This window comes from Antechinus flavipes, chromosome 1, assembly GCF_016432865.1.
Source record: "Antechinus flavipes isolate AdamAnt ecotype Samford, QLD, Australia chromosome 1, AdamAnt_v2, whole genome shotgun sequence".
Lineage (NCBI taxonomy): Eukaryota > Metazoa > Chordata > Mammalia > Dasyuromorphia > Dasyuridae > Antechinus > Antechinus flavipes.
The window spans coordinates 308,573,488-308,601,297 of record NC_067398.1 but is presented as its reverse complement, the minus strand read 5'-3'; the positions used below and the strand labels follow the sequence as shown (position 1 = coordinate 308,601,297).

Here is a 27,810-nt window from a genome sequence, read left to right as displayed (position 1 = left end):
TTATGAGGCTGGGCTTTGGAATTAGGGTCAAAGAACAGAAGAGATCATTTATATTTGCGTTTACTCATGTATAGGAAGTCTGTGTATTTATGTCACTCTGTATATGAGAGAAAGAGAAAGAGAGAAAACTGTTAACTACCTGAACTTTTAACCTTTTTTATTTTCCTTTCCCAGAAAGGAACAAGTGGAGCTGTACTGCTAACCAGCTCCTCTTCCTTAAGTGTACTGTCACCATCCTATAAGTCCAGTAGTTCTAAATTGTCCGGAGGCCTGAACTCAACACCACTGGGGATTTTATCTCCTCTCCACACTTTTCCTCTCCATGTGATCTCCTTTAGTGCAGACTCGTCTCCCAAAGCAGGAGTCTCCAAGGATGCCATTGTTACAGGCCCTGCCCCTGGAACTTTCCACCATGGCCTAAGTCACAGTAAGTGCTTCTTTTTTCCACTTTTGGAAGTCCAAAAGGTGCAGCTCAATGTCTATAACAAATGAGTTTGTTATTGTGTTCATATGTTTTGTGTCTCAGGTGTGTGACTGTGGGGATGTTACTTTGAGAACTTTGCTAATTTGGATTTTGGGCTTCTCACTCATAAGTGGCCCATTAGGTTTGTTCTGGGCTCTCGACAGCTATTGCCACTTTTCTGTTTTCCGTCTTCAATGTGTGTGTTTGTTCTTTTCTTCCCCCTCCTTTCTTTGTTTTTCTCTCTAGGTCTTCTGGCTGGCTTGCACTCCAGCCCGCACCATGCAGCGCCTCTCCCACACTCTGCCTTGTCTACCCATATTCCGCAGAGTCTGCCAGGTAATTGTCAGATAGTCTGTTTGCCATGACCACTGTGAATCATTTCTTATCCTTCACCCTTTACACCCCTTGTCTGGTGCCAAAACACTGTCTTTACCTTGTCTTCACTGGTTTGATTTCTGCTATTTTTATTAAAAGATTACTAGGGTTTCAGAAGCTCTTTTTTACTGGCATTTTACTGGCCTTGTGGATGAGAGTGACTAGAGTATAAATATAAAGGTTAAAGGGTCTTATAATTTTTTCCTATTACTCCTTATAAATGCTCCATGGAATAATTTGATGAAATTATATTTGTTTTTGATGCACTTTTAGCCTTATGCTTTGGGTTAAATGTTTAATACTTATACATTCATTTATGAAATGGTCATTAGAATTTGGGCTTTAGTAAAAGACAAGGCTGCCTTTGTTAAAAGTAGAGGTGCTCCATGGAGCACTGGGAACTCATCTCAACTTTTTCCTTTGCTTTTTTCAGTAGAACAGAAGGGGAGGCAGTGCACTATCCCCATAGGGGCCAGTAAGGTCATGGCAAATCTCCTAAGGCCTGTCTGCAAATACCATCTATACTTCATCTGTTAAGAGCTTTCTGTGCCTAGGTTTAATAAGAGGTGACATTCCTAATGACTCTTTATCCTCTTCCTGATCCCTTAAGGTGGGTTTGACCAAAATTCTATATTTAGCCTCCTTTTCTTCTTTCTCTATGCTCTTTTTTTCTTGATCATCTCATTTATGCCTACCTTTTCAATTTTCATCCTTACACTAGTTATTTCCACATATATGTATTTGCATATTATTCTCTTCTTTCTTGAGCTATAGACTCCCAAGTCTCCTAAAGCTAGCAAAACTCTCTACCCAGCATATCAAACCACCATGGTCAAAACTGAATTTACCATATATACCCTGATACTTTACCTGCCCTTTCTTTTGACTTGACTATTTCTGTCAGTTTTATCACTGTTTACCTACTCTAATTTTCACAACCTTGGTATTTATCTTTGATTCTTCCCTCTCATTTCTCCCAAGCATTCAGTTCCACATCCTATCTGTTCTATCTCTGTTATATTATAGATTCCTCTCCTCTATTCTGTCACCATTCTAATACAGATCCTCATTGCCATCTTCATGGACAATTGCATGGGAATCTTAATAAGATCTGTCTTAAATTTACCAAATTAGAGTCTACTCTGTAAGGAGCTTGCATTCCACTTTGGAGGAAAAATATGCACAGATATGTGTCACCCCAAAGTAATTTTGTAGGGAAGACCTTTTAATAAATTGAAAGAATCAATAAAGTCTCACTTAAGGAGGTAGCACTTGAGCTGTGAGTTTTGCAGGAAGACAGAAATTCTAATCGGTAAGAAGAGGGAATATATTCCAGATGTGAAGGTGCAGCTTGTGCATAGGGACAGAGGCAAAATATGAAAATTAGTCTATGGGAAAGAAAAGCAGACCAGTTTGGCTGAACTTTAGAGCATTGAAGAAGAAATAATAGGAAATCAGATTGGAAAGGCAGGTTGGAACCAGTTTATAACAGGCTTTGTAATAGGCAGGGATGCCAATTCAGAGGCTATGACAAACAATACAGGTGTAGGTAATAAGGGCCTGACTTTGGTAGCCATATAGTTTGAGAAAAGCGAATGGAAACAAAAAGTTTTATGGAGGTAGAATCAGCAAGATTTGGTAATCTAGATATGGGAAGTGACAGAGAATGGAAAGATGAAGATAACTCCAGGGTTATTAACAGTTGCTACCACATAAAGGCTAAGTTCAAAAAACTTATTTACTTAAGCCTGGCATTTGAAGCCCTCTGTAATTGGGTACTTCCCTTCCTTTTGATTCCAGTATACATTTATTAAGTGTTCTAAACCCTGGAGATAAAAAGACAAAAACAAAACAGTTCCTGCCCGTAGGGAATTTATTTTCTGCCGGGATTTGAAATGTAAATAAGAGAGGTAAATTCGAGGTAATTTGAGGCAAGGGAAGTAAACTATTAGTGATATTGGAAGATGCTTTTTGGAAGAGGTGGCATCTTTAATTGAGCCTTGGAGGAGGGAACTTGGAAGTTCTGAGCTGAGATAGAAAAGTGAGTACATTTCAGACATAGGTGAATACCATATGAATAGATAGACACGGAGATAGATGTAATGTTGATTCTGGAGAACAGCCATTTTGGCTAGAACATACAGTACACTGGAGAGTAATATGAAATAAAATTTGGAAAGATGGGAATTGTATTTTGGAAGATTTTTAAATATTAGACTGAGAAGCCTATAGTTTGTCCTTAGAAATAATAGGAAGCAACACAGGATTTTTGAACAGTTAGAAGTATTATTAAACTTGTTGACTTAGCGGATGTCTAGATCCTCAGATGGAAAGATGGGAGAATTGAATCAGAGAAATTAATTAGAAGGCTATTGCTGAGGTACAGATGAGAAGTGATAAGGGCCTCTCTCATGTCAGTAGGGAAGGAGAATGATTGACAGCTTGGGGAGACATTACAGGGAGATGTTAAATAACAGGATTGACCCTACTTGGCAACACATCAGATTATGGAACATGGAGAGAAAAATCAAGGATGACTTTTAAGTTTGTGAATCTGCTTTACTGGGAGGACGGTTGTATCTGTAACAGAAGTATAGAGTATTTAGAAGAGATTCAGGTTTAGGAGGAGGGAGCTGATTTCCATTGCAAACACTACTTTGAAGATGCTGGGAAATCCAGATGGAAGTGACAGTCAATTTTTGATTCATGAATCCAAGAGAGGGATTAGAGGTAGGTGTAAAGATTTATCATCTGTATTGAGAGAAAACCATTTGGGAGCTGTTGAGATCAAAAGAAAACAAAGAAAAAAAAAGATCCCAGGACAGAATTGTTCAAGACAATTCTTACATGTTTAGTAGACAGAAATGGATGATGATCCAACAAAAGAGGCTGAGGAATGCCCAATCAGGTAGAGGGTCTAAGAAAGCTATACATGTACAGAAAGAGGGAATGGTCAAATACAAAAGCAACAGAGAGGTGGTAGAATAAAGACTAAGAAAAGACCAGTAGATTTATCAGTTGACATGGATAACTTTGGAAAGAAAAATTTCAGTAGCCAAGAGGTGTCAGAAACCATATTACAAGGATTTGAGAAGTGGATGGTCAGTTGGAAAAAGATACAATGAGTGCAGACAATTTATTATGGGAGTTTGCCTTTGAAAAGGAGAAGAGACATAGGATTGTACCTTGCAGGTATAGTAGAGTCAAATGAAATTTAAGGATGTGGGAGACCTGGTCATGTTTGTAGGCAAGGGAAGAAAACAATAAAAAAGATTGAAATTGAGAGAAAACATTGAAATGTTTGGAGGGGAAATATCCATAAGAACCCAGAAGAGATGGGATCAATCAATCCATAATCAGGGGTATAATTAGATTGATTGGGTTTAAGTCAATAAGGAAAAGGGGTCACTTCTTTTTTAGAGACTGGAGCAAAGGAGGAAAGGATAGAAAATGTGGAAGAATTCTGAGGTACAGAGCAGGGGAGAGAGAGAGAGCTTGTGGTAGTCTTTATTCGTGAATGTGGGAAATAAGGTTTTTGATGAGGTTGAGGGGAATAAGATGGAATATAGGGAACTTGAGAAGGGAAGAAATAAAGGAATTAAGAGGCATGGTAAAGATGGTTTGGAACAAGGCAGGAGCACAGAGATAGAAAGACAGGAAGTTAGGATCAGAGAGAAGAAATTTCAGCATCCAACATCATGGAGAATATAGCACATTGGAGATCGTGGTGAGATCAAAGGTATAACCTGTATGTCGGTGAGGCAGAGTGAAGATGTAAGTCACAAGACTTGAAGATGATAATGTAAATGAAGCCAGTGTGTTTGAAGAAACATCAGCTTCTATGATTGAAATTCCAGAACATCCTGTGGTTGTCAGGATGGAAAAGACAGGTATTATTGGAAAAAAAAAAAAGGGAGAATGACTTAAGAGATTGATAGCTGACTAGATCTGAATAGGATAATATAAATGAATAGAGTCATCCTTAAAGAAGGAGAGGCTATGAATGATGTTTGGAAAGAAATGATCTGGAAGTAGTAATTGGGAGCAAATTGTATGCAAATACTTCTTCTTCCTGTCCTAGAATGTAGGATGCGTGAGAGTACTTGAAGAATACTCAGTACCTGAGAAGATAGGTAGGCTTAGACATGAAATACTTTGCTGAAGGATGATTCCTGATAAGTGGAAAAACGAACGAAATGAATTATCCGATAAATATCAGCAATAGAGCAGTGTTTTCACAAGATACAGTGAAAGATAAGGGATGCTATGAGGGTAGCTCTTAAATATATGGGTAGGGATGATAGAAAGTAATGGTAGAAGAAGATTTTTCATCTTGGATAGTGACTCAAACATGAGATTTGGGAAGGAGGTAGAAATGGTGAAAGGTGAAGTGGCAATTGACATTTCACAACAGGTAAAAAAGGTTGAAATAGCTAGATAGATGATTGATAAATTTTCATATTTGTCACCAGTTCCTACTTCTGATCCTCATTTGGAGTGAATTCCTTAGTATACTACCTTATAGTAGAAATATAGAAAGAATAGCACCTACGAACATTCAAATATCTAATAAGGACTGACTTTAAAACAGGTAGTTGGCTTTTAAAGTGAGATGCTTTTCAGAGCTTTTCAGTTGGGCTTGTGTTTTTCTGTCAGAAACAATTTTTTTTAAAAAAGCAGTGAACTTGTGCACAAGCTTTTATATGTGCACAAGCTATATAGTCCTATCTGTAGATGAATGATTTAGAGAACTGTATATCTCCCTGACTTAAACTTTAAAAAAATAAAATAAAATGACACTTAAGGAACAGGGAATTATGGGAATCTTGAATTGTTTGGGGACAATGTAATTATTTCATTCTGAGAAATCAAATAATTGATGAGTTGTAGGAAGCTTTTCATCTCTATGTTGGGATAGTAGGATTAGTAGGAGCTAAGATTAAAGTGGAACAAAAATCAATGAATTACATATTTGACTTAGCATATTTTTATAAAGAGCAAGTTTTTTTCTTCCTCTGCACTTCAGACAGATGTTAAGATTAAAAGACTAAGCTGTTAATGATTTAAAACTAAGAACTATCTTTTTGATGTTAGCTTTGATGTTTTTGTATATTTGCTTTTCTTGGTATTTTTTTGCTTTACCTTTCTTCATGTAGTGTGATTTGTAGTACCTTTTATTATTCCATCCTTATGGGAGCTTGAGAGTACTTTGAAAATAAAAGAACTTCAATTTAAAACTTTGCATTTAATAGGATCTTTTGGCCTTAATACCTACACTGTGGAATCCCAGCATCCTAAGGGGGGGGTGGGGGTGGCTGTAGGTGAAGTTGGAGAATTGTAATAACCTTAGATCTATAGAAAGTCACATTTCTTGGGAATTTTGTACTTCAAGACACCTGTCTTCATTTCTCTGATAGTTCTCGGAACTACTGTATTCAGTGTAACTTCTGCTACTAATAGAGATTTTCAAGTAAATTTCATTTCTTAGCTTGTTTGAATTCTAAGAGGCTAAAATTCGGGCACTTTTTTGTGATTTTTTTTTCACTAAACACTCATATTGAAAATCAAATATCTTAAAATGTTTTTCTTTTTTTGCCTGTCTCCTTTTAGATGCTTCTCAACTTCATGGGAAAGGGACCAATGTGCAACAGCGGAAATTGTGACATCTGCAGAAGAAAAGCTAATTTAGAACAAGGCACAACCTGAATGAGTAGGTCTTGAAGACTGGATATTGACTGTATTCGTCTTTCTGCCAACTGTGTTTCTTCTAGCAGCTGGAGAAAGAGTGAGCTCTGAGTTTCTTGGCACTTCTAACATGCCTCGGAGTTAGTGGGAGCTTCGTGCTCTTTTAGGGATGCTTATGGTGCTCTGTGCTTCACAACCATGTCATGTGACAGTGATTGAAGTGGCAGATACTAAAAAGGAGAAAATGCTGGACTTGGGGTATGAGAGTATATGTGTGTAATGATTCCATTAAGGTGGCAGATCCATTTTTTATCTATATTTTAAATCTGCCAAGAACCTCTGTATACAGTTAACCATACCTCATGACTGTCCATAAAATGGTGGTTTGTTCCAGCTACTGTAGGATCACTGCCTCTGGATTGGGACAGTTATGGTATCCTCATTTTTAAATTGTATTCTCAACAAGAAGAAACCCATGCTGGAGCATAATGGGAAGAAATTTAGCTTTGTCTCTTTGTGACTATATAAAGAAGATCTGATAACGCTCATTGTGCAAAGAGAGATGGAGGGAAGGGGTCAATTTCCCTTCTGAACATGAGAATGAAGCTCTTTATAGAAAAAACCTCTGCAGATTGCATTGGAACAATTGTAATAGGATTTTCAAAATTATTTTTTTGGCTCAATTTTCATTATTACCATTAAATGCATTGGATAGAATGGGACTGTTCTTCACATGTCACCTGTATAGGAAGACATAATTCCAGTGCCTTTATGGTGGAGCAAAATTTAATAATAACACATCCATTTTAGCCCTCTACCTGCTCCTGAAAAGAGATTTTTTTTAAAAAAAAAATTCTGTATTTAAGACATATCCGTTTATATTTAATTGAGCTTTTCATGATTGCACATTGAAAGCTGCACTGTCCTGACTTGAAGGTGATTTGGTTCCTGAAAGCTTGGTTCCAAATCCAGGAAGAGCACCAGTTCAGCATTTATATATATATATATATTTGGGTTCTAGGGCCCAGAAGCCATTCTTGATCAGAATTTTCATCTCTGTGGGTAAACGTGAGTTCAGAGTCACTGATATACATTCCATTTTTTTTTTTTTTTTTTTTTGTTCCTAGAAATCAGCAGTCATAGAACTTCAATAAAAGACTTCGTTAGTGTTCATTTAATGGACACAGGCTTCAAAATCCTGGAGACTCTCCAGGTAATTGATTGGACTATGCATTAACTTTAAGGGTAATATGCAGTTAGGTTTGGAGAGTCAATCAAAGGCCAGATGGTTAGGCACCAGCTAGAACTGGGTATATAGCTAGAAGAGCAGTTCCCAAATTGCCAACCTGTTCACACTTAATTACTATCTGTTTTGCAAGAATTTTAAAAGTGCTTTCTTATTCCTGTGAAATTTGTGCTACAAGGTATGTTTGAACTGGCTACTCAGACTGAATTATAAGTCAGATAAGTTCAGTGTGAACAGCATTATCTGTGGCATTGAAATTGATTGTACACATTTTGTGAAAACACTAAGTTGTTTCCAGGTTTCCTTTATTTAGATTCATTCTTAAAGCTTCCAAATTACAGTGTACAAACTATCAATAATTCATCCTTTGTTCTGGGAAAGGCTTGAGAGCCTTCCCAAATTTGCATCTAGGAACAACAGACCTTCCCTCAGCTGCACTGGTAGGCCTCTGCTCATACTTTTATTTTATTTGCTTTGGTCAAACCCAAGACACCTTTCAAATTCAAGCTAAGCGACTCCTTAAGATCACTTTATTATATTTTTTTTAATTGAAACTTGTATTTCCAGTTTGTTTACAGAATATTCCTAGATAGTAGCAAAAGAGCCAAAGATGAGATTTGTATTGCTGAGCTCAGAACAGGGCAGTTATCAGTAGACTCTGAGCAAATGGGATTCTCCAGAATTCCCTTCCCACGAGCTCTCCCAGGTACCAGTTCCACTCCCTCTCTTTGCTTTCCTGCCAGTGCTCCCTCTGTACCACATACCATTGAGTTTGTAGCTGGAGCAGAATACCCTCATTTTAGGAATCTAGTGATGCCTCTTGCCTCAGGGAAATGTTTCTTTGATGGGGATTCTGTGGGATTTCTTTTTCTTGTTTATGCTTTACTTGTGGTAATGAACGAGTGAATGAATTAAACAGAGCCATGGCAAGGCAGAGCTGCAGGCTGACACTGTAGCGGAAGGATGGAAAATGGATGGAACATCCCAGGCCATATGTCCTGGGTGTAGCAGCTGTAGATGTTTCCTTTGGTGAGGGGAGTCTCTGAGCACTTACTGGGTATGGCAGTTTCTTTGGTGTAAAAGGGGCTGCAGCTTTTGTGCAGGGACTGTTGGTATTTGGGGTGGTGGGGAAATTGTTAATCTTGTATAAAGCAACTCAATAAATTGTTTCAAAGTTTCCAAAACATTCTTTCTCATTTTTCCTATTTTATCAAATAGATAACTTAGTGTCTCTTCCTCCCCCCATGAGTGATTCTAAAGGTATTGATCTTTTAGGAACAACCATTTTGGCTGAAAGCCAAGTGTAAGTGGAAGGATTCTTTTCTCAAAAGGAAAAGGTAAAAGATGGGTATCAGAGAAATGAAATTTAAGCCACCAGATTTTTATTTTCATACTATAAATAAAATTTCCCTATCCATCCCCATTTTCATACAGAATGAGATATACATAACTGGATATTTGGTAAATAATCAACATTTTTTTACCTAAATGCCATGAGGTAAAGCAAGACTCATAAAGGCACTGCTACCACTGTTTATAGTAACATCTTTTACTATTAAAATTTTTAAATTTTATAGTAATAAAGCACTTATTTATATAGTATAGTTTTCAAGGACACAAGATGGAAAAAAATGCCAGTTGATTAAATTCTACTTCAAATATGTCTCATACATTTGCTATTATTTTTTCACCTTTCCCAGAAAAAATCCACTATTTCTTCTCAGGAGAATAACAACTGACAATTTTTGACCAGACAAGTAGAGGAATATAAATATTAGTAACTTTGGATATGTTTATGTTCAGTTGGATGAATGAAAAAGTATATAGACCAAACATATCTTTGTCTTTGAAGTTTTATCAATTGGTTGGTTTTAAGGCTATGACTGTGGTGTCTTCTCAAACTATTTCTTTGCCAGGCTTGATTAATTTTTATAGTTTTGGGATACTTTTATTCCAAGAAGTCACAAAGAAAAACCAAAAACATTTTAAAAGGAAGAAAGTTTAGCAATAGAGGAAAAAAGTGCATATTTATTAAATTAAACCATTTCATCAAAAAAAAAAAAGGGATTTTCCTGGGAACATTTCCAGATAATAAGCTTAATTAATGGTTGGGGATGTTTCCTTCATTCTTAACAAATATCCCTTTCCACATTGTAACCACATTAGCTTTGTCCTGAGCAACTATACAGCAAGAGTGTAACTAAAATGCTGACACTGGGTATGAGGGTATGTTTTAGGCAGAATAGTAGAAACACAGTATCATCTTAGGTGAGAAAACCAATCACCTACTTTTGAAGATTGAAAGGAAGGATATGGGCTTGAAAAGATCAAAGCCTTGTTTACTTTTGCCCAGACACTAAAACAGCTAGTTCCTGAATGGACATATCTTTGTTAACATAACGATCATACTGAGCTGGAGTTAGCCTTCCATTCTTTAAGGCATCTTCAATAGAGAATTTCTTTCCAGACTTTCTGTCATGAATCACAGAAGATTCTCCATTTGGTCCTTTAACTGATATCTCTTCCCAGTCACACTCCTGGCTTCTAAGCTTCACAAACATGTTCCAATCAATGAGACCAGCCCTGTGGGCTTCCTCAGGGGAGAGCTCTCTACCAGTATCTGGGTCAATAACCACAATGGAGCGACGTAAATGGTTCTCTCTTTGCTCCCTCTTAACTGCCACTGACCCTAGACGCTTATGTAATTCATCAATCTCATTATCTTTATCTCTGGAGATCTTCTTGAGATCATCCAGCTCTCTTTCCAGGGACCAGAGTCTAGAGTCCAAATTTGCCCCACAGTCCACTGAGGTCATGTTTCTTAAATCTCGAGTTTCTGTTGTGGTCATTTCAATTTCTGATTGTAGCCTTCTAGTCTCCATTTGTAGATTCTGCTTTTCTAAATGAAGTTTATGGTTTTCCTCTCTTAAAAAGTCCAATTCCTTGGATGACTTGGAATTATGGAATTCCAATTCAGATAACTTGGCCTCTAGTCGACTCACCTCTGCATCCAGCTCTCTTTTGATCCTACTCTCTTCCTCCAAACTGTTCTTCAGTTTCTGAATTTCTTGCTCTGTGTCACCTTTTTCTACTTGAACACTTTCTGAGAAGACCACTTTTTCTTTGACCTCCATCTTCTCAAGGCTAAGGAGTTTCTTTTTCAGGGCTTCAAGCTCACTCTCCAATATTTGCCGTCGGTGCTTTTCTTCTTCCAATTGGAGTTTGAGAAGGGAGTGTTCCTTTGCCTGTTGGGGGTCCTGCTGGAGAACCACTTTTTGTTTTAGGGTCACCTTTTCTTTGGTCTCCCCCTCTTCTTTCTCCAGATCAGCTAGCCGAAGCTTCAACCTCTGGACCTCAAGCTCAGCTTCTCTTCGAGCTTGCCGTTCTCTCTCCAGTTCTTCTAACTGATGCTCCAGCTCAGCCCTTCTCCTCTGCAATTTTCGAAGTTCTCCTCGAAGATTGTCAATCTGCCTCAGCTCAATGTCAATGCTTTCTGTGAAGGAATCTACCTCGGCTCTCATGGCAGGGTCTTGTTCATATTTTACAACTTGTTGCTCAAGCACTTTTTCCTTTACCTGTGATAGTTCCTGTTCCTTTTGTTTGATTTTATCTTCTTGTGATAATCTTTCTCTCTCTAAATCTACCTGTTTCTTCTGTTCTTCTGATAATTTTACTCTCAGGTACTCTACCTCCTCTTTAGTTTTGGGGTCTTCACGGAATTGGAGTATCTCTTGTACTACCTCTTTGGTTTGCACTTGGGGTTTGGTATCTTTTAAGGACTGAATTTCTTGCTTCAGTTGGTAGATTTCTAAATCACATCTTTCAATCAATCTGGTTTTGTCTACAATTTCTTCTCTGAGTCGCTGAAGTTCCTTCTCAGTTTCAGGGTCAGTCTTATACTTAATTACTTCTTTTGTTACTTCTTTCACCTCTATCTGGGGGCCTCGCTTCCGAAGAGCTTCCAATTCACTTTGATAGCTCTTTAGCTGTTCCTCTGCACCTCGGTATTTTCTCTCCTGTTCCACAAGTTCCAAACGAAGATTGGCTACTTCACTTTCAGCCTTGGGGTCTGGACGGACAATTTCACGTACTTTTTCTTGCACAACTATTTTGGAATTTTCCTCCTCTAGGGCCCAGATTTTCCGAAGGAGTTCAGTCTTTTCTCTTTGGCTGGAGCGAGACTTTGATGTTTCATCTTCATACTGACGTTTGAGGTCATTGACTTCTCTTTCTATTGCTGCATCTTTTTCCACTTTTAATACTTCCTTTACTGTAATTTTTCCTTCAGCCATGGCTCGTTCTTTCTCTAATCTCTTGAGCTTGTCTTGCAGGAAACTGAGCTCTTCTTCTTGCTTTTCCCTTTGAGCACTTTCCTTTTCTTGCTGCTCCTGTAGCAGCCTATATTCACTCTCCAATTGGGGATCATTCTGTAGTTTCACTACTTCCTTTTCTGTGACTTTCTCCTGCTCTTTGTTCTTCTCCTCAGACAGAGCAGCAATTCGCTGCTGTAAGAGAATGATTTCAGTTTCTCGGGTCCCTTTCTGTCTTCTCAGTTCTTCTAGCTCCTCTCTTAATTTTAGGACTTCATCAGCCTGGGCTTTATCTTGCTCAATACGCAGTACTTCTTTGACCACATACTCTTGACCTCCTTCCCTTGTTTCATGCTCCAATGAGCGTAGCTTTACTTTCATATCCTCTAACTCATCTTGCAACTCTTTGTTTTTACGCTGCTCCTCAGATAGGGTTTGCTGCATTCTGTGGAGGTTTTCTTCCAATTCAGGATCAGGTACCTTCTTTAATACTTCTTTTCTTATCACAGATTCCTGGGGCTTCTTATTTTTGAGGATGACAATTTCTTCCTGAGTGCTTTTGACTTCATTTTCTAGCTGCTGTCTACGCTGTGTCTCATCATCTAGTGCTTTCTTAATTCTCCAGGTTTCTTCTGTCACTGGTTCTTTGCCTTGAATGGATTCATGTGTCACTTCTATCTCTGGCTGCTGTTATTGAAAAGAAAATGCATCATTTAAAAAATGGAATTTCACTGATGCTATTATATAATTCCTTACCTACTCAGAATTGATCTAAGGCATTTAAGGAGGAATCTGTCAAAATTAACTTTGTCTTGTGATCTATGTAGGATACCCTTGGATTATATTTGCAGTATGAAATGTAAATGTTAACTTATATTGTGTGTGTATACATATACACACACATATATATTTAATTTGTTTTATAGTACTGTTGTCTGTTTTGACAGATCATTACGAAGGATGTTAGCTTATTTTAAAAATACCAACAAGTAGGCAAAATATCACAGACTGCTGTTTTGGAGTAGGAAAATGTCATATAATTTTTCAATTACCCAGGGTTAAGTTTTTAAATTTTAAACTAAGCCTTATATCTGTTACCTGTCTCAGAAGATTCTGAGCAAATTCCAAATTCTGTAGTCTTTGTCTGTTGATAGCATTAACTTCAGTGAATTTGGCAGCAAGGAAAGCTTCCTAGAAAACAGTTATTTTATGGTAAGAAGTTAACACAATGAAGTGGCAAACTTAGGTTAAGGCTAGAAGGCCCATTAACACAGAGAAAGGAGCTTCAAATTATGGGATTTCAATTCAGTTATTCACATAGATAGTATCAAAGGGCCAACAAAGTCACTATTTGATTAATTGGTCATGTTAAAATTTAAATGCACTAACAGATCTTGGTATTTAAAGAAAAAAATTTAATAGTGAATAATTTTGTAGATAAAATTCACCCCTCTCAAATCTAGATTTTTAGTATTTAAGGTTTCCTTAAGGTGAGAACAACTGTAAGGGGTGTATGTGTGTGTGTGTGTGTGTCTTACTGAGACAATTGTGTTCTCACCCATGAAAGACAATACAGCATAGAGTTGGAATATACTTTAGAAGTTATTTAGTCCAATTCCTGTCAGTGGATAAATGTCTTTTACATTACAGGTTCTCTGCTTGAAGACCTCTAGTGACGGGATTTATTACCTACTGAGATATCCTTTTCCATTTTGGGCCAACTCCAATTGTTAAAAAATTCTTCCTCATATTAAATTGAAATCTGCTTCACTATAACTTCTACCCACTAGTACTTTTTCTTTCCTTGAGAGGCAAGCAGAACAAATCTGTAACAATCCTTGAAAGAGTGAATGCAGGGAATATGTGATTTTTTTTTTTAACCTTCAGATTTAATAATTCCCATTTAAAAAAAAATTTTTTTTTCATTTACAGTTTCAAGTTACTTCAGTATCTTGGTCCCTTTTCACTTAAATTTAACTTTTGTCAGTGTCATTTTAAGAATGATTCTTGGAATTGAACAAAGAACTTCAGATGTGACTTAAATAGTACAAAATATACTTGAATGACCATCTTATTTTTATGTGGTGGTTGCTCTGTGATTTTTAAAAGTTAGGATTCATTTTTTTTAAAACTCTAGTGTGAATATTGTATCTGACTTCTATTTTACCTCCTCTTTTACTTTGGCTGCAGGTGATTGGAGTCTAGTCTTCTTGTTTGTATGGATGTTCCTTCCATTTTCCAGGTCAAGAAGGGATCTTAGTTTTTCAGCTTCTAATTCATAGTCCTAAGTAAATTAACAGAGATGCTAGTGAACCAACAAGAGCAGTGAGGTTCCCAGATTGTGTGCCTCATATACCCATCCAAAGACTCCTCTGAAACTGTAACTTTTACACCTTCTTAGTGAAGCTTTTAAGAGGTTTTTGAGTCTCACCTTTACAGCCTGCTGGTACTGCTGAGCATGGTCATAAACTTTCTGCACCTCTTGTTCCCGTCCTCCAATTTCATCTAGGAGATTCTACAAAACAACAGAAATGTCCACAAAAAGCCCATCCCACAACAAACACAGCTGCTGTGAATGAATTTGGTGCTTCAGATCTATAATTAGCATTCTGGAGAAAGAGACATACTAAAAGATCTTATAAAGTTACCCCCAAATAACTTTTAAAGCCCTTTAGAGAGCCAACAGAAAAGTGGAAGGGAAGTACAGGGGGTTCAACCAAACTTCTGGAGCAAAATTTCCGCCACTGAGCATTCATTGTTGTTACTGGAGTCCAGATGACTTTGTCCTTTTTTTTTTTTTTTTTTTTGAAGGGAGTACACAAGCCAAAAAAGGTCTTTTTGCTTCCTTGACAATTGTGGAGGGGCAATTTCCATTACTGATGTAGGCATTCTTATACACAGAGCATATTTACTTAGAAGAGATTCTAGATTAACTAATTTCAATCCCAGGGTCTAGGAAGAAAGCCATTGGCCATTATTTGTAATCAAAGTGAAAGATTTTTTTAGGTCATCTAATGACCTAAACCAAGAATTCTACATGTTTTTCCCATGATTTGTAACCTACACTGGAAAACTAATGTGTGGCCAAAGTGAGCACAATTTCTGAGGATGAGGAACTAGCTACTTGTCATTTCTTTTATCAAATTTGACATTTGCCTTTCTGTGACTTCTAACCATTACTCTTTATTCTACCCTTTGAGGCCACACTGAACAAGTCTTAATTACTTTTGCCTAAGATCACCACCTGAAGAGAGAAAGTCTACCTAACTCTTACATAATTATCTAGCAAAAACCTGAAATTCAAGCCACGATTACTGAGAAATATGAGAACTAAAATAAGGGACTTCTTCCATCCCAGAGCTATATGTGTGTACATGCACACACACACACACACACACACACACATGTGCATGTGCATGCCAGCCTTCTAGAAGCCAATAACAGGAAAAGGTCCACCAGCAAAGCCAGAATTACCATCAGCAAACTAGACTTTGAACCTATTTCTAGAAGCAGCAAGAGAACAGGACTCCCTGGAGAAAGCCCCAGAATGGTCAGAAATCCACTTAGTAAACTTTGGGAGTTAACCAAGACCACATCAGTAAGCAGTTCTGCCCAGGGACTCCAGTAGTCTGCTCTGAGATTCCAGAAAGGGCCTTGAAGAGTAGAGAAAGTGGGAAGGGGATAGAGGCAATACCAGAATATAAACTAAGACTACACAAGATCCACTGCCCTCCCCAAAAGTGCAGCAGGAGGTGGAGACTGGTCCTGGCAAAAATCCTTGTTTGGGAACTAAAGCTGGAAAGAGGAGTCAGCCAGAGAAGACACCAACCAACCGAAGTCTAATATCTCTTCCACATGTCTGCCTTTGAAATACTCAAAACAATAATTTTCTCTTAAGCTTTTTCTTCATATGAAACATCCCAGTTCTTTCAACTACTCGTTTTATGGGTTTCACACACTATCTTACTTCAGAACACCTGACATGCTTTTCTTCAACTCTTTAAATCAAAATCCTGAGCTTGCTTCAAAGCACAGCTCAGATACCATCTCCTGCAGAAGAACTTTCCTGATTTCCCTATTTACCCTTTCCTCTAACCTGAAATTTGTCTTTACACTGTATAGTCTATATGGACACTTATTTATAGCTTGTTTTTTTCTCCAAGTAAGTCAGGAGCTCTTTCACTTTTTGTCCAACACACTAATAAATGCATATGGAATTGAACTTCACTTTATTAATGGTCTTCCAAAATAGGGCATTCAAAACTAGACACCATATTTTAGAACTCGCCATATCAAGGCAAAGTGTGACAGAATTATTCTCTCAGCTTTTTTTGGCTGGCAGACTACATTAACTCACATTGAGCTTGCATTCCACCAGAAACTTCACATCTTTTTCATATGAACTGTTCCCTAGCCATGACTAGACTTAATTTCAGTACTTAAAAAGTTACTGCCATAAAATTTTTTTTATAACATGTTTATCCTTATTCAGCACAATCTTAGATTCAGTCCATTTTTTTCTCTTTGTTCCTGATCTGTTGTTCAGTATATTAAATATTTTATCTTTAGCTTTGTTATTTGCATATTTGATAAGCATGCAACCTATGCCTTCATCTAAGTTATAGATAAAAAAAACAAAAAAAAAAAAATGGAATAGAACAAAGCCTAGAACAGATTCCTGAGGAAGGTGGCCAGAGACTCTCATGTTGCCACCAATCATTAGTCTACTCTGAGTGTGAGTATTTAGCCATTTTGAAATCTATCTTTTCTCCATCTATACCTTCCGTCTCCCTGATAGTAATCACCCATATTCTACTTGATTCCTGCTCTTTGATGCAATCTCTATAAGGAGAGGAAAGAGCCTTCTTACCTTTTGATTCTTCAGCTTTGTTTCAATCTGACTTAAGGTATCAGTTTCTTGGGGCTCATAACTGGGGATATTGGACAGAAACTGGGTTACGTGATCATAGCCACTGCGGTAGTCAGCATATGCACCTTTAGCTTTCTGTAGACTCTGGGACCTAAAGGGAGGGAAAGGTGTCTTTTGTTTTTAATACATTAATGGTTTCTATGGGAATTTCTCTTGTGCCTTAAACCATGAAGACAGCAAATCTGACAATGTGTATTCTTCTCCCCAATTTGAAGTAAAGGAGTCACATTTTTATCTTAACTTACCTGTTGTTGATCTGCTTGATGAGGTTGTCAAATCGTTGATTGAGTTTGTTGACTTCTGCTTCCTGCCGCTCAATGTCTGCACAGTGCTCCTGAAACCGGCTTGCCAGAGTACTAGAGCACTTCTTGGTCCTTTGAAGATTTTGGTCAGCCTCACTGAGGAGGGATCTCTTGGCTTGCAGTTCAGAGGCAATAGCCTAAAAAAGAAAGAAAAGTAATGACATTGTAACCAGAAATTTTGTGAGTTCTACTCAATTAATTTAAACTATCTCTAACACTTGGGAATCCTTAAGTAGAAAGACATTCAATTCTTAAGAGAGGAGAAAGTTTCTGTTCAAAACAAGTCTACTCAGTGTGGTTTCAAAAGTGATATAGATTTGTGAAGGGAACTCATAGATTATCATTTAGTCCAATCCCATCTCATTGTGTAACTGAAAAACCTGAGACAGAGTCTCAAGACATTAAGTTACTTGATCAAGATTATTGCAATAGATCTGAAGATTCAAATCCAGTTCTTTTGACTCTAAATTTCGTGCTCTTTTTTTTTTTAATCACACCATCCTAAGCCCTTCTAGTCCATATAATACAGGGGACACTCACTGCTAGCTCCTGCTTCTTGTTATCCAGTGACTGGCCATTCTCAGGCACTGTATCATCTATGGATAGCTGGTTCTCATACTTGGACAGCAGCTCTCTACCTTGCTGAAGACTGCTTTCAAGGCGATTGGCTCCATCTACCCTACAACACAAAGATATGAGTACAGGCATGGTGGAAACTCCTTCCCTCTCCATGACAAATATAGTCAGATTTCATGCTTCCCTCCCACTTACTTTTCCTGAGCCGAATTGAGTAGTTGAACAAGACGATCATATTTGTGGTTGGTATCTTCTACCCGGGTTCTTAGCAATGGAGTGCTGCCACTGTCAGGAAGGGCTCCAATAAAGGTGTCACACTCCTCAGTGCTCCGTGTTTTCTCTGGCTCAATTCGACGAAGTTCGTTGGTGATATTCTACAACAAAGGAACCCTAAGGATTCTGTGCTAGAACTATCCATCATTTAGGCACTCTGATTTGAGGATTTTGGCTTCCAGGATAGTAGGATGGGTTGGGTTGGAAAAGTGGAAGAGAATAGCCACATTGCTTGGTGGAGTTTGGGCTGACTTGCTTTCTGATTCAAGTGGGAGTTGGGGATGTCTTGAGAGACACACAGATTCTCTAACCACATCTCTCCTGGTCAGGATCAGATCCTCTGAAGGAGTAAAATCAAAGGTCTGAAATTTACCTGTGCTTCTAGGTCTAGCTGCTATGTGACTTGTTTTTAAAATGTATGCTTAAGGTTCATGTGAACATAAATAAGGATGTCATAGGAGTCATTGGAAATGTGGACTTCCATCAGAGTAGAGAAGCTGGATCAGGCCAGAGCTTTTTCCCCTATAATGTAACACAAGCTCTACAAGATTCTGAGTGAGGGTGTTTTCACTTGATCTGTAAAGGCACTGGAGCTAGAGTTAGTCCTGCCTTTTTACCCCTTAGCTTTCTCCTTTTCCCTGTCTAGTACCTTGAGGTCCTTGGCCCGTTCAGCACTGTCCTGCACTGCTCGACTCTGTTCAAGTGGAGGCCTCAGGATGGCAGTGATTGCTTTTTCCTGTCTTTCTAGGTCACTGTTCACCTTGTCCAGGCTTGCAAGCAACTGCCGGCCCTGGAGGTCAGATGCATCTAGGGAGAAAAGAAATAGAGAAAAACAGGGAAAAGGCTAAGCTATAGGAAATGTGAATAGGTCATCCAAATAGAAGGAAAGGACCTGCCTAAGGCAAGGAGAAAGTCATGCTGCAGTTTTTTCAATAGATATCTTAACTTCATAGTTAGCTATAGCTATAGCTTTATGTATAGCTATAGCTATGCAAATGGACTTCTTCCATTCTGGGGACTTGTTTTCTCTTATATTGAGACCCCCCCATAGCCTGATATGATAGGACAATATTAGACTAGCATGATGGAATCTGCCCATATTTTAATTTTCTTTGAGTAAGCAGCAGAGATAACCTTCCCCTACTTTCCCCTTAAAGGTATAGTTGACATTACAACTACAGAGCTGACACTTTGGGAGAATGCTTTTAGTCCTTCTAGTCTACAACCCTCACCTCTCCACTCCTCAGTTTCATCTTTAATGATGTGACCACTTGGGCTGGAGAGCTAAAGTATTTCTGCAGAGATAAGTGAATCACATTCCATTAAAGTAGAGATTTAGTTCTCAGCCCTGATCCTTCCTTCCTCCCTTATTTTACAATTTTTCTTGGAATTATAGCTTTCAAATGAGAAGGAACCTTTCTTTGGCAGTTTAGGACCCAAGGTATGATTCATATTTCTCTACTCACACCTCAGAACATACACCATTATAATTAGATAAGTTGCTGGAGTTCAACTTACTGTTGCTTTCAGGTTAGTGTTTTCTATACTTTAGTTTCCCCAACTAGGAAAAGAAAATTCAGACTCTTCAAAGGAATCTGAATGGGAAAACTCGAGAAATGTATTAGACTTAGAAGAGTCAGTGCTCCGGGCTGAAAAGAGAAAGGGAAGAAATATGCTTTTGTACTTACCTCCAGGGTTCTCTGTCTTGAGCATCTCATACCTCTGTTTTAGAGCAGCCTTACTTCCAGATGCTTTTTGCTTTACACTTCGGTATTGATTACTTAGGCTGAAAACCAAACAAATACCTCTGAAGTATGTTGTATGCCTGAGCCATTCATCCCCAAGTGTGAACAGTCTAAGTATAATGTCCAAGTATATATATCCCTATATCCCTAGACATAGCTCCATGATGCTGACCTTTTTGTCTTCTGAGTCCTCATGAGGTTAGTTACATTAGTCCATACAATATAATGCTCAGGGGCAGTAGTGCTATTAATATCCCCATGAAACCAGATGAGGCTAAAAACTTCAAATCAATTATGTTTATGAATGAAAGACACCCACCAAGGAGCCCAGAGGAAAATCCCAGGGAAAGATGGGTAGAGGGGCAAAATCCCCTTGGCATTTACTAACAAATCCCAACCATTCTTCTAGAACAAGGAGACTTTCTGTAGCAAACCTGTCAATTAGTGCAAGGGCCTCAGGGTCTGTAGGAGGAATCATGAAACAGACAGCAGGAGCGCTTAGCTTATTCCCAGAGCTATCTGTAATATCCCAGCTCTCCCCATTGTTCTTCTGTAGAGTGTAGCTATATCCACGAGAAATCAGGCCCTAATGGGGACAGACAACAAGAATTAGAGAAGACATTTCACCTAACTATCTCTGACAGACAAGTCCTAAGTAATGTTATCTTTTTATCTGCCTAAATATTGTTTGTTCTCCATTTGCTTCTCAGGCAGTTTGGGGACATTTTTGTCCTGCTACTGATTCTTAAGCTACAGACGAGCACAGAAGGGATCTAGGAAAATCCCATCTTCCTTTAAACATGGTAATTTTGCTGTAGCACTGTTTCCTTAGAGAAATGCACTCAATGCTATCTGTCAGGGAGGGATTACCCTCTCCAACCTCCAGAATGTAAATTTTCATCATCTTAGACAAAAATGCCATTCAAGCTGAAGAATCCCTGAGTGACTGGCAGGTTGGTTTACCTGTTCACTTTCAAAATCACAGAGTGCTTCCACAGGGATAGGTTTGAGAGGTGTTTCACGGCGGTATTTGAGGGGGACCACTTGCTGGCCACGTTTCTGTAGAGACCGTATCACATCATCGTATTTGTCCAAAGCTTTTTCCTGATCCTGAACAGAAAAACATGAGGAAAATAGGAAGATATGAAGACATGATGAAGCTAAACAATTCTCCCTGGAGATAGGTGGGCAGAGAATATTCTCAGGGCCACCCTATCAAAGGGCAATTGCATATGTCAGTGGTAGACTAGAATCCTAACGATGTCAGAAGGGGTAGTTTCCAAGTCCTGGGTTAGAAGATTGAGATATGGGAGATGGCCTTATGCCAGTTATGGGATGTTTGGTACAAATACTTACATCTAGTTCCCGTAGCAAGGATTCAATTTGGTATCTATCCTTGAATTCAGGACTATATTTCTGGTTTAGGTCTGTGTCTACCTTCCTCAGCAACTCCTGGGCATCTTTGACATCTTTATGAAACTGTAGAAGACAAAGGTAACAGCCATTACAATTAGGAAACCTACAGTGACATCTGAGAGCTACAGTTTTGATGCAAACACACACACACACACACACACACACACTCTCTTGAGAAGGAAATTAAGGGGAGAAGCTAAGCATCTTTTCCTCGTCTAAAACAATGATATGAATAGGTGATCAGCTATAGCTACAGAATTGGACTTCTTCCATTTTGGGGACTTGTTTTATCTTCCTTATCTTGAGACTCCCATAGCCTAAGCAAGAAATGCTAAGGTCACCCTTGATGCATATATGGATCACAGATGTAGGAAATCACTGAGGGGCTCTAGGACTATTTGAAGGGATATCAAAATCACTCCCCTCAATCCCCAACCCCAACTCATTAAAGGTCCTGTTTCTGGCAACACAAAGTTTTTGCTAAGTAACCCAGTAGTTGATGCAGAAGGTATACTGTTATGAAATCAGTATAGTGGATCATACCAGCAGACTAATGCCACACAGCCTTCCTGGTAGTTTACATCTTTCCATGTAGCTGTATTCTTCATACATTTTTCTTCTTTCTACTCCTGCCCCCTAAATGTGTCCATAGGCTAAGGCTCAATCCTTTACTCTTTTCTCTTGATACTTTTGCTCCTGGAGATCTCATTCATTCTCTTCAATTATCACTCCAGCCTAGCCTCTTTATCTGTTTTTTTAGTCCCACTTTTCCAAATTTCTGCTTAATATCCCTCAATATATCTAAAGCTGAACTTGCTATCCCTCCTTTCCAAGCTGCCTCATGATATCCCTTATTTCTGTCAATGCCTGTCATTTTCCCTGTAATTAAAACTTTGGAATCATTTTAAAATTCTTTGTCTCTTCTACCTTCCATATTTATTTGATCACTAAGCCTTGTTGGTCCATTCATAATGTTTTACATCTGTTTTCTTTCTTTTCCCATTAACTCTCCCTTTCCTCTCCTGACTCTTTCCACCCCCCAGATTTTATCACTTCATTCCTGACGAATTCATTCTCCACTGGGTTCCTGGTCTTCCTACAAGCTGCCATCAGCTAAATCTAATTCACATGCCATTTGCATGTAATTTTTCTTGCTTAAACAATCTCACTTGGCTTTAATAATATTAATCTTGCAGTATAATGTTTTAAGGCTTATAAATTATCTAATTTGATCCATACAACAATCCTGAGATTTAGGAAATACTATAATTTACACTTAACAAATAACAAAACTGAAGCACCTAAGAGTTAATTTGCCCAAAGTGCTTGGTTCCCTAGCATCAAAATTGATAAACTAAAATTTACACCATGTAAATCCCACTAGCCTTCTAAGCAATGACCTAATGTCTTAGAGTCCTTCTTGGAATCCAATGTTCAGTGGTCTCTGTCTCCTCCCCACAAAGTGATATCTCAGGATATATCTATGCCTACTTCTTTCCCCTCTCTGGGGTCTAACTCCCAGTACAAATGATTTGAAGGAATATTTAGTGCAAGTACCCTGAGAACTGTTAAGCTGTTTATGTGCCAGAATTACTAGCTATGGCTTCGACTCATATCCATCTAGTGTTTTTTTCCCTACACTGTGCATTTTCCACTGTTTCTCTACAAAAACAGGAATGATCTATCAATTCATTCTGTATATTTTTGCCCTTACACTTTTGTTCATAGCATTTGTTTCACGTCAAATGCCTGCCCTTTTTTCTTTATTTTTTCTAAATCCTATAAATCTTTAAAAGTTACAGTTTAAGTCTTATGTTCTCTGTCAAACCTCTGCTGACCATTCCAGCCCATAATAATCTATTCCTCTTCTAAACTCCTTCAGTACTTATTAACTGTATATAGCAATATGTATTGCCTTATACTATAAATATCTTTTTACACATATACAATTGTTTCTCCCAACTGAAAGTAAATTCTTTGGAGTCAAGGATTAAGTCTCATATTTCTTTGAATCATATTTGGAACTTAACCATAGTTCTTTAAACACAATAAATAATAAATACATGTTGACCAATTTGGGGCTCCCTCTCCTTTTAATTTTCTCTTTCTAGAACTCCTGGTTCTCATAAATGATGGAACTGGAAAAATTCTGGAGGTCTTTGGATTCTGTCTTTAGGTTTTCCTGTTTATATTTGTTCCTCTTGAAAACACACACAAAAAGGGGATTTCTGACAAGATAGTTGAATAAGAGATTTATAAGCCCCATTTCCCCATATCATCTCAAAATAGCTAGAAATGCATTAAATAGACAAGAAGAAGAAAATGCAAAAAGTTAGGCCTTTTTGGAAACTTTGCTATATCAGCTGTTTTAGGAACAAACAAAAGTTTTTAGGAGTCAGTTCACACAACACCTGGTGATAATCCTCCATGTATTTCAAATGACTCTCCTCACAGATGAGCAGATTCAGATATTCCTTCCAGTCAGCATGAACTGCCTCCATGTGAGCCTATGAGATGATGGAAGACACAATATAAGCATTCAAGTTGCAGTAGAATTACAAGTGATAGGCATATATGGATAGAATTCCTGAACACAGAGAAGTTAAGTTGGGAGTCCTGGTCAGGATTGGAAATTGCCAATCAGAAGAATATTTACATGGAATCTCTGTTAAATCAGACTCTTACCATATAGAAATCTGACTTTCCTCACAGAGAGAGCAGTAATGAGAAGAAATGAGGGAGGTCATTTTGAGATTGTCTACATTACAGGATGTCTAAAAGATGGAGTGAGTGAGAATAGAATTGAGGCTTCAGCACAGAGCCAAAATATTGAGAATGCCTTTTTGAGTGTGCACATATGGGTACAGTGTGGTGTGGTTGGGAGAAGCAGATGAATATACTCATTGAAGAGAGTGGAAAACATCTTATTTAAATTGCTGAGATGTTTGAGAACTTGGGAGTGACTGACTTCTGGTTCTCATATAAAAATGAAGTGGAGAAACTGTTCTTGAGCTCTTTGAATTGGGCAGTACCTCAATTGAATTCCTCCCTGGGTGTTCAGCAGCCAGCAGCTGATCGCCTTCACTGTGTAGCTTATTAATCCTCTCCTCTTTGGCCTCCAGGTTCCGGTTGATGAAATTCTAGGAAGTGCAATTATATATTTCTCTGAAACTCCATCCATATTTTTACCCTTATTATATTGTTCAAATTCTTTATCACCCACTCAGGCTCTATGAGTCTATTCACTTATCTGAAAATCCTACGTGGTCTTAATTGGGCCTTTTCTAAAAAGGTATGACTTAAGACTTTGAGACTTGTGCTCATATATATATAAAGAAAGAAGAAATGTTCTCATAGTTCCTAAGTGTAAGTAACTTTAGAGGCTATCACATTGAATGCCCTGATTTTACAGATGAGGACCTGAGGCTCAGAGAGTGATTTGCCCACAAATGCCAGAGGTTGGATTTGAAATTTGAACTTCATATCCCTTGCTCGAATAATTTTTTAATTTTATTTTGCTCCTGTGGTTGGGATGAAGGCTCCAGCTGGCTTTTAGACACAAAGGCCTCCTAATAACTGACAGGCACTATGACTTTGTGTTAGGAGATATTCAAAAGCCTTAATAGTACTGTAGGGAGCAAAAGTCAGTTATCACTTGTTCTGGACACATCAAAAACCATTGTCCAAGAGTGTACATTGGAATAAGTACCTCATACTGACGTCGGCGGCTAGGGTAGTCTAGGTTACGGTCACTCCAGTCATACTGCATTCGGCCTTTGGCCTGCTGGTCCAACCAGTACAATTCATTGGTACAACGCTGCATATAGTCCTGAAGTGAACTCAGGTGCTGCTGTCTTGCTTGGGATCCTGCCTGTTCAAGATAAAAGAAACAGGTCTTGGATCATGGCTACTGCCCTGCCTTCTTCTGCCAGACTGGTATCCTAGGGCATCTTCTCTGTCGCTGACACATTATTGGGAGAATAAGATTTCCCAAGCTGTACCCCAATAGTAATTCTGTTCCTACTTGACTATTAAGTCCATCTCTATTTTCTTATTGCTCCATGGTCCCATCACTCATGCCTGGTCACCATCTCCTCATATTTTGATAATTTCTTTACCAACAAAAAGAAGTTTCTCACCAATAGTTTTTGATACTTGGCCTGGAGATCATTGTTCTGTTCCTATGAGTAAAAAAGCATAGATTAGAACACAGAAACTTAGACTCCCTGCTCCCACTCCCTTCCTATCCTTGAGAGTTTTCTGCTGTACCTTATCTCCTTCCTTGGCAATATGGGGTCCAATAGCTTTGACCTCATTGTGAAAGATGTTGTGTTCCTCTACCTGGTGGTCAACTAATGGCAGGTCTGTCCCAAAGTTCTGATTGCCAAGCATGTCCTGGGAAGGCAAGAAAGTTGCAGAAAAGAGAGAGAAAGCTAGAATATAAAAAGATCTGTGCCTGAGCAGACTGCCTTGTGCCCATTCATTTACCCCTCACCAGGTCTTACAATCAAATCTTTTCTGCCTCAATGAAGTATTCTTAAAGAACCCAGAGTTATAAAGGCTCTGCTGAATTCCTCTTGTCCTTGAATTATAGACATCTCCCATGTATCAGGCAAGAGCCAATGGCCAATTATAATAACTACATATGTTATTATAGCATTTATAACTACATACATTAATAAAGCCTTTCTTTTATTTCATCTCACTCGGTCTATGCCATAACATGTGAAATAGGGCAACTATTATCCCCATTTTATAGATGAGAAATGTGTGGCAAATGAAGTTAGGTGACTTTTCCTCAAGGTCAAATAGCTATTAGATAGCAGAACTAGGAATCTTCTGATTCCAAATTCAGTAATCTACTGTCCTATGCTGCCTCTTAAGGGAAAGAGACAGAAGGTAGGAGGCAACATTGCAATATAATAGAAAGGTGTCTGACCAAATCCAGAGACTATCTCCAGAAAGCAATGAGCAAGTTCTGACTCTCACGTAATAGTAGTCCATTTCTCTATTACTCTACACCTTACTGAAGAACTAGTACTTAAATAAATGCTTTGAGGGCCTTGTCACTTGCAGGGTCAGTCTTGTGCAGAAAGGATCATACCAGTTTCTCATCAACCACAGATGACCAGTTGACCTTTGGGTCCACTTCTTTAACAGTCAGATTGTAAATCTGATGGTGCTTCCTCCGTAGGTTTGCCACTCGTTCTTTCAATTGACGGATGCTGAGGAGAAAGAGAATCCAAACACATCAGCAGGGATCTGTAAAGTGCTGATTTTGATCTGTAACTTCAAAATCTGCATGAAATGGTAGAGAGCTAACCTGAAACCAACAAGACCTAAGTTCAGATTCTGCCTCTGATATTAAGAATTCTTTGAGATTATAAATTGAAGAGCAGGTACCAACTTATATTTTTTTCATCTAGGAATTCCCTATACCAATAAAATTATAGGTCTGAGTCCTGTCCCTACTTGCTAGCCCTTATTACTCCCTTGGATATCTTGCTCAATATTTTTCCGTGTTTCAAGTGTCCTCTGATTCCTTTTCCTCTTACCTTAGTCTACACTGATCTCAAATCCAAGAATAAGGAGTCTAGTACCACTACTTCATGGTTCTGTCTTGGTGGAAAAAACTAAAGAAACTTCTGAGGGAAGATACTGTTGAAGTGGAGTGAATACCCTGGAGTCAGGGGACAACAATGATTCTTATAAAACTTAACTTAAATTACTGATGGGAACTTGGTAAACTGGGGTAAACTTTGGTTCTTTTCTTTGATTCTAAGTGAAGCTGTTAACCCTAGATGATCTCATCAAAGAAGAAGACTGAATAATCTGAGTTAGTAAAGAGGCCACGTTTACTTGTCAGAGGCATAGTTTTGAAAGATTGAGGATTAATCTGTACCATTTTGCCCTTTTCTAGGAGGGGAAATTTTCTTCTTCCTCTTGTCTTCCTGTCTCCTTTGTTTTATTTCTCTTCCTCTCTCTTCCTAAATAATCTTCCAATGATTCAGCATTAGGAAAACATGGCTTTGCTCAACCCTGCCAGTGATATACCAGGACCAAGGTTCAGATGGAATGTGATGGCCTTGGGTGAATGCAGCATCCTCACTAGACAGTATAATCCCACAAAGCAATACTATAATCCCACAAAGCAGTACAGGCCCCCTGTATCCACATGCCTCTGGGCAGAGAGCCCACTGCGTCTGATACTAATAGGATTTAAGCAAAAAACCAAACTAGACTTACTCTTCTGCAATCATATCTCCCTGGGGGTGTTTCATATGCTTAGCAATAGCTGCATCTCCCTCCAAAACATAGAGAAGTTTTTCAGATTCAGAAATCTTCTGCAGTGAGAGTTCTCGGTGTTGAGCAGGTTGGCCCTCCTTAATTTTTGCCAGGTCCTGTGGGCAGAGAGAAAAAAATCAGGTGGGAGCATCGAGCACTGTGTGAATAATAATACTGTATGGGCAAAACACCATGAGTTAAGAA

The 27,810-nt window shown here is 38.4% G+C and overlaps 2 protein-coding genes across 8 annotated transcripts in view; one reads left to right on the top strand and one right to left on the bottom strand.

Moving 5' to 3' along the window:
- UBN1 (ubinuclein 1) overlaps positions 1 to 14,223 on the top strand; it is a 41,502-nt gene extending 27,279 nt beyond the window's left edge. For 3 of the 7 annotated variants that reach the window (XM_051964303.1, XM_051964276.1, XM_051964287.1), the window contains exons 17-19: positions 175 to 427; positions 710 to 799; positions 6,449 to 8,953. In XM_051964303.1, the coding sequence (XP_051820263.1) occupies positions 175 to 427; positions 710 to 799; positions 6,449 to 6,501 (396 nt within the window). In that variant the 3' untranslated portion in view covers positions 6,502 to 8,953. Of the gene's footprint in view, positions 1 to 174; positions 428 to 709; positions 800 to 6,448; positions 8,954 to 13,729 lie in introns of those variants that run through there. The other 4 variants (XM_051964317.1, XM_051964310.1, XR_007948041.1 and 1 more) reach the window with 3 other exon arrangements.
- Positions 9,130 to 27,810, bottom strand: part of PPL (periplakin) — a 42,500-nt gene continuing 23,819 nt past the window's right edge. Inside the window, exons 3-22 of the mRNA XM_051964267.1 lie at positions 27,568 to 27,722; positions 26,426 to 26,546; positions 25,591 to 25,716; positions 25,461 to 25,502; positions 25,031 to 25,192; positions 24,354 to 24,461; positions 23,733 to 23,828; positions 21,262 to 21,384; positions 20,869 to 21,015; positions 20,340 to 20,491; positions 19,849 to 19,946; positions 18,810 to 18,967; positions 18,083 to 18,261; positions 17,852 to 17,990; positions 17,255 to 17,448; positions 16,950 to 17,100; positions 14,511 to 14,594; positions 14,247 to 14,363; positions 13,178 to 13,270; positions 9,130 to 12,766 (exon numbers count right to left, since the gene is read on the bottom strand). Of these exons, the coding sequence (XP_051820227.1) occupies positions 10,109 to 12,766; positions 13,178 to 13,270; positions 14,247 to 14,363; positions 14,511 to 14,594; positions 16,950 to 17,100; positions 17,255 to 17,448; positions 17,852 to 17,990; positions 18,083 to 18,261; positions 18,810 to 18,967; positions 19,849 to 19,946; positions 20,340 to 20,491; positions 20,869 to 21,015; positions 21,262 to 21,384; positions 23,733 to 23,828; positions 24,354 to 24,461; positions 25,031 to 25,192; positions 25,461 to 25,502; positions 25,591 to 25,716; positions 26,426 to 26,546; positions 27,568 to 27,722 (5,103 nt within the window). The 3' untranslated portion in view covers positions 9,130 to 10,108. The remainder of the gene's footprint in view (positions 12,767 to 13,177; positions 13,271 to 14,246; positions 14,364 to 14,510; positions 14,595 to 16,949; positions 17,101 to 17,254; positions 17,449 to 17,851; positions 17,991 to 18,082; positions 18,262 to 18,809; positions 18,968 to 19,848; positions 19,947 to 20,339; positions 20,492 to 20,868; positions 21,016 to 21,261; positions 21,385 to 23,732; positions 23,829 to 24,353; positions 24,462 to 25,030; positions 25,193 to 25,460; positions 25,503 to 25,590; positions 25,717 to 26,425; positions 26,547 to 27,567; positions 27,723 to 27,810) is intronic.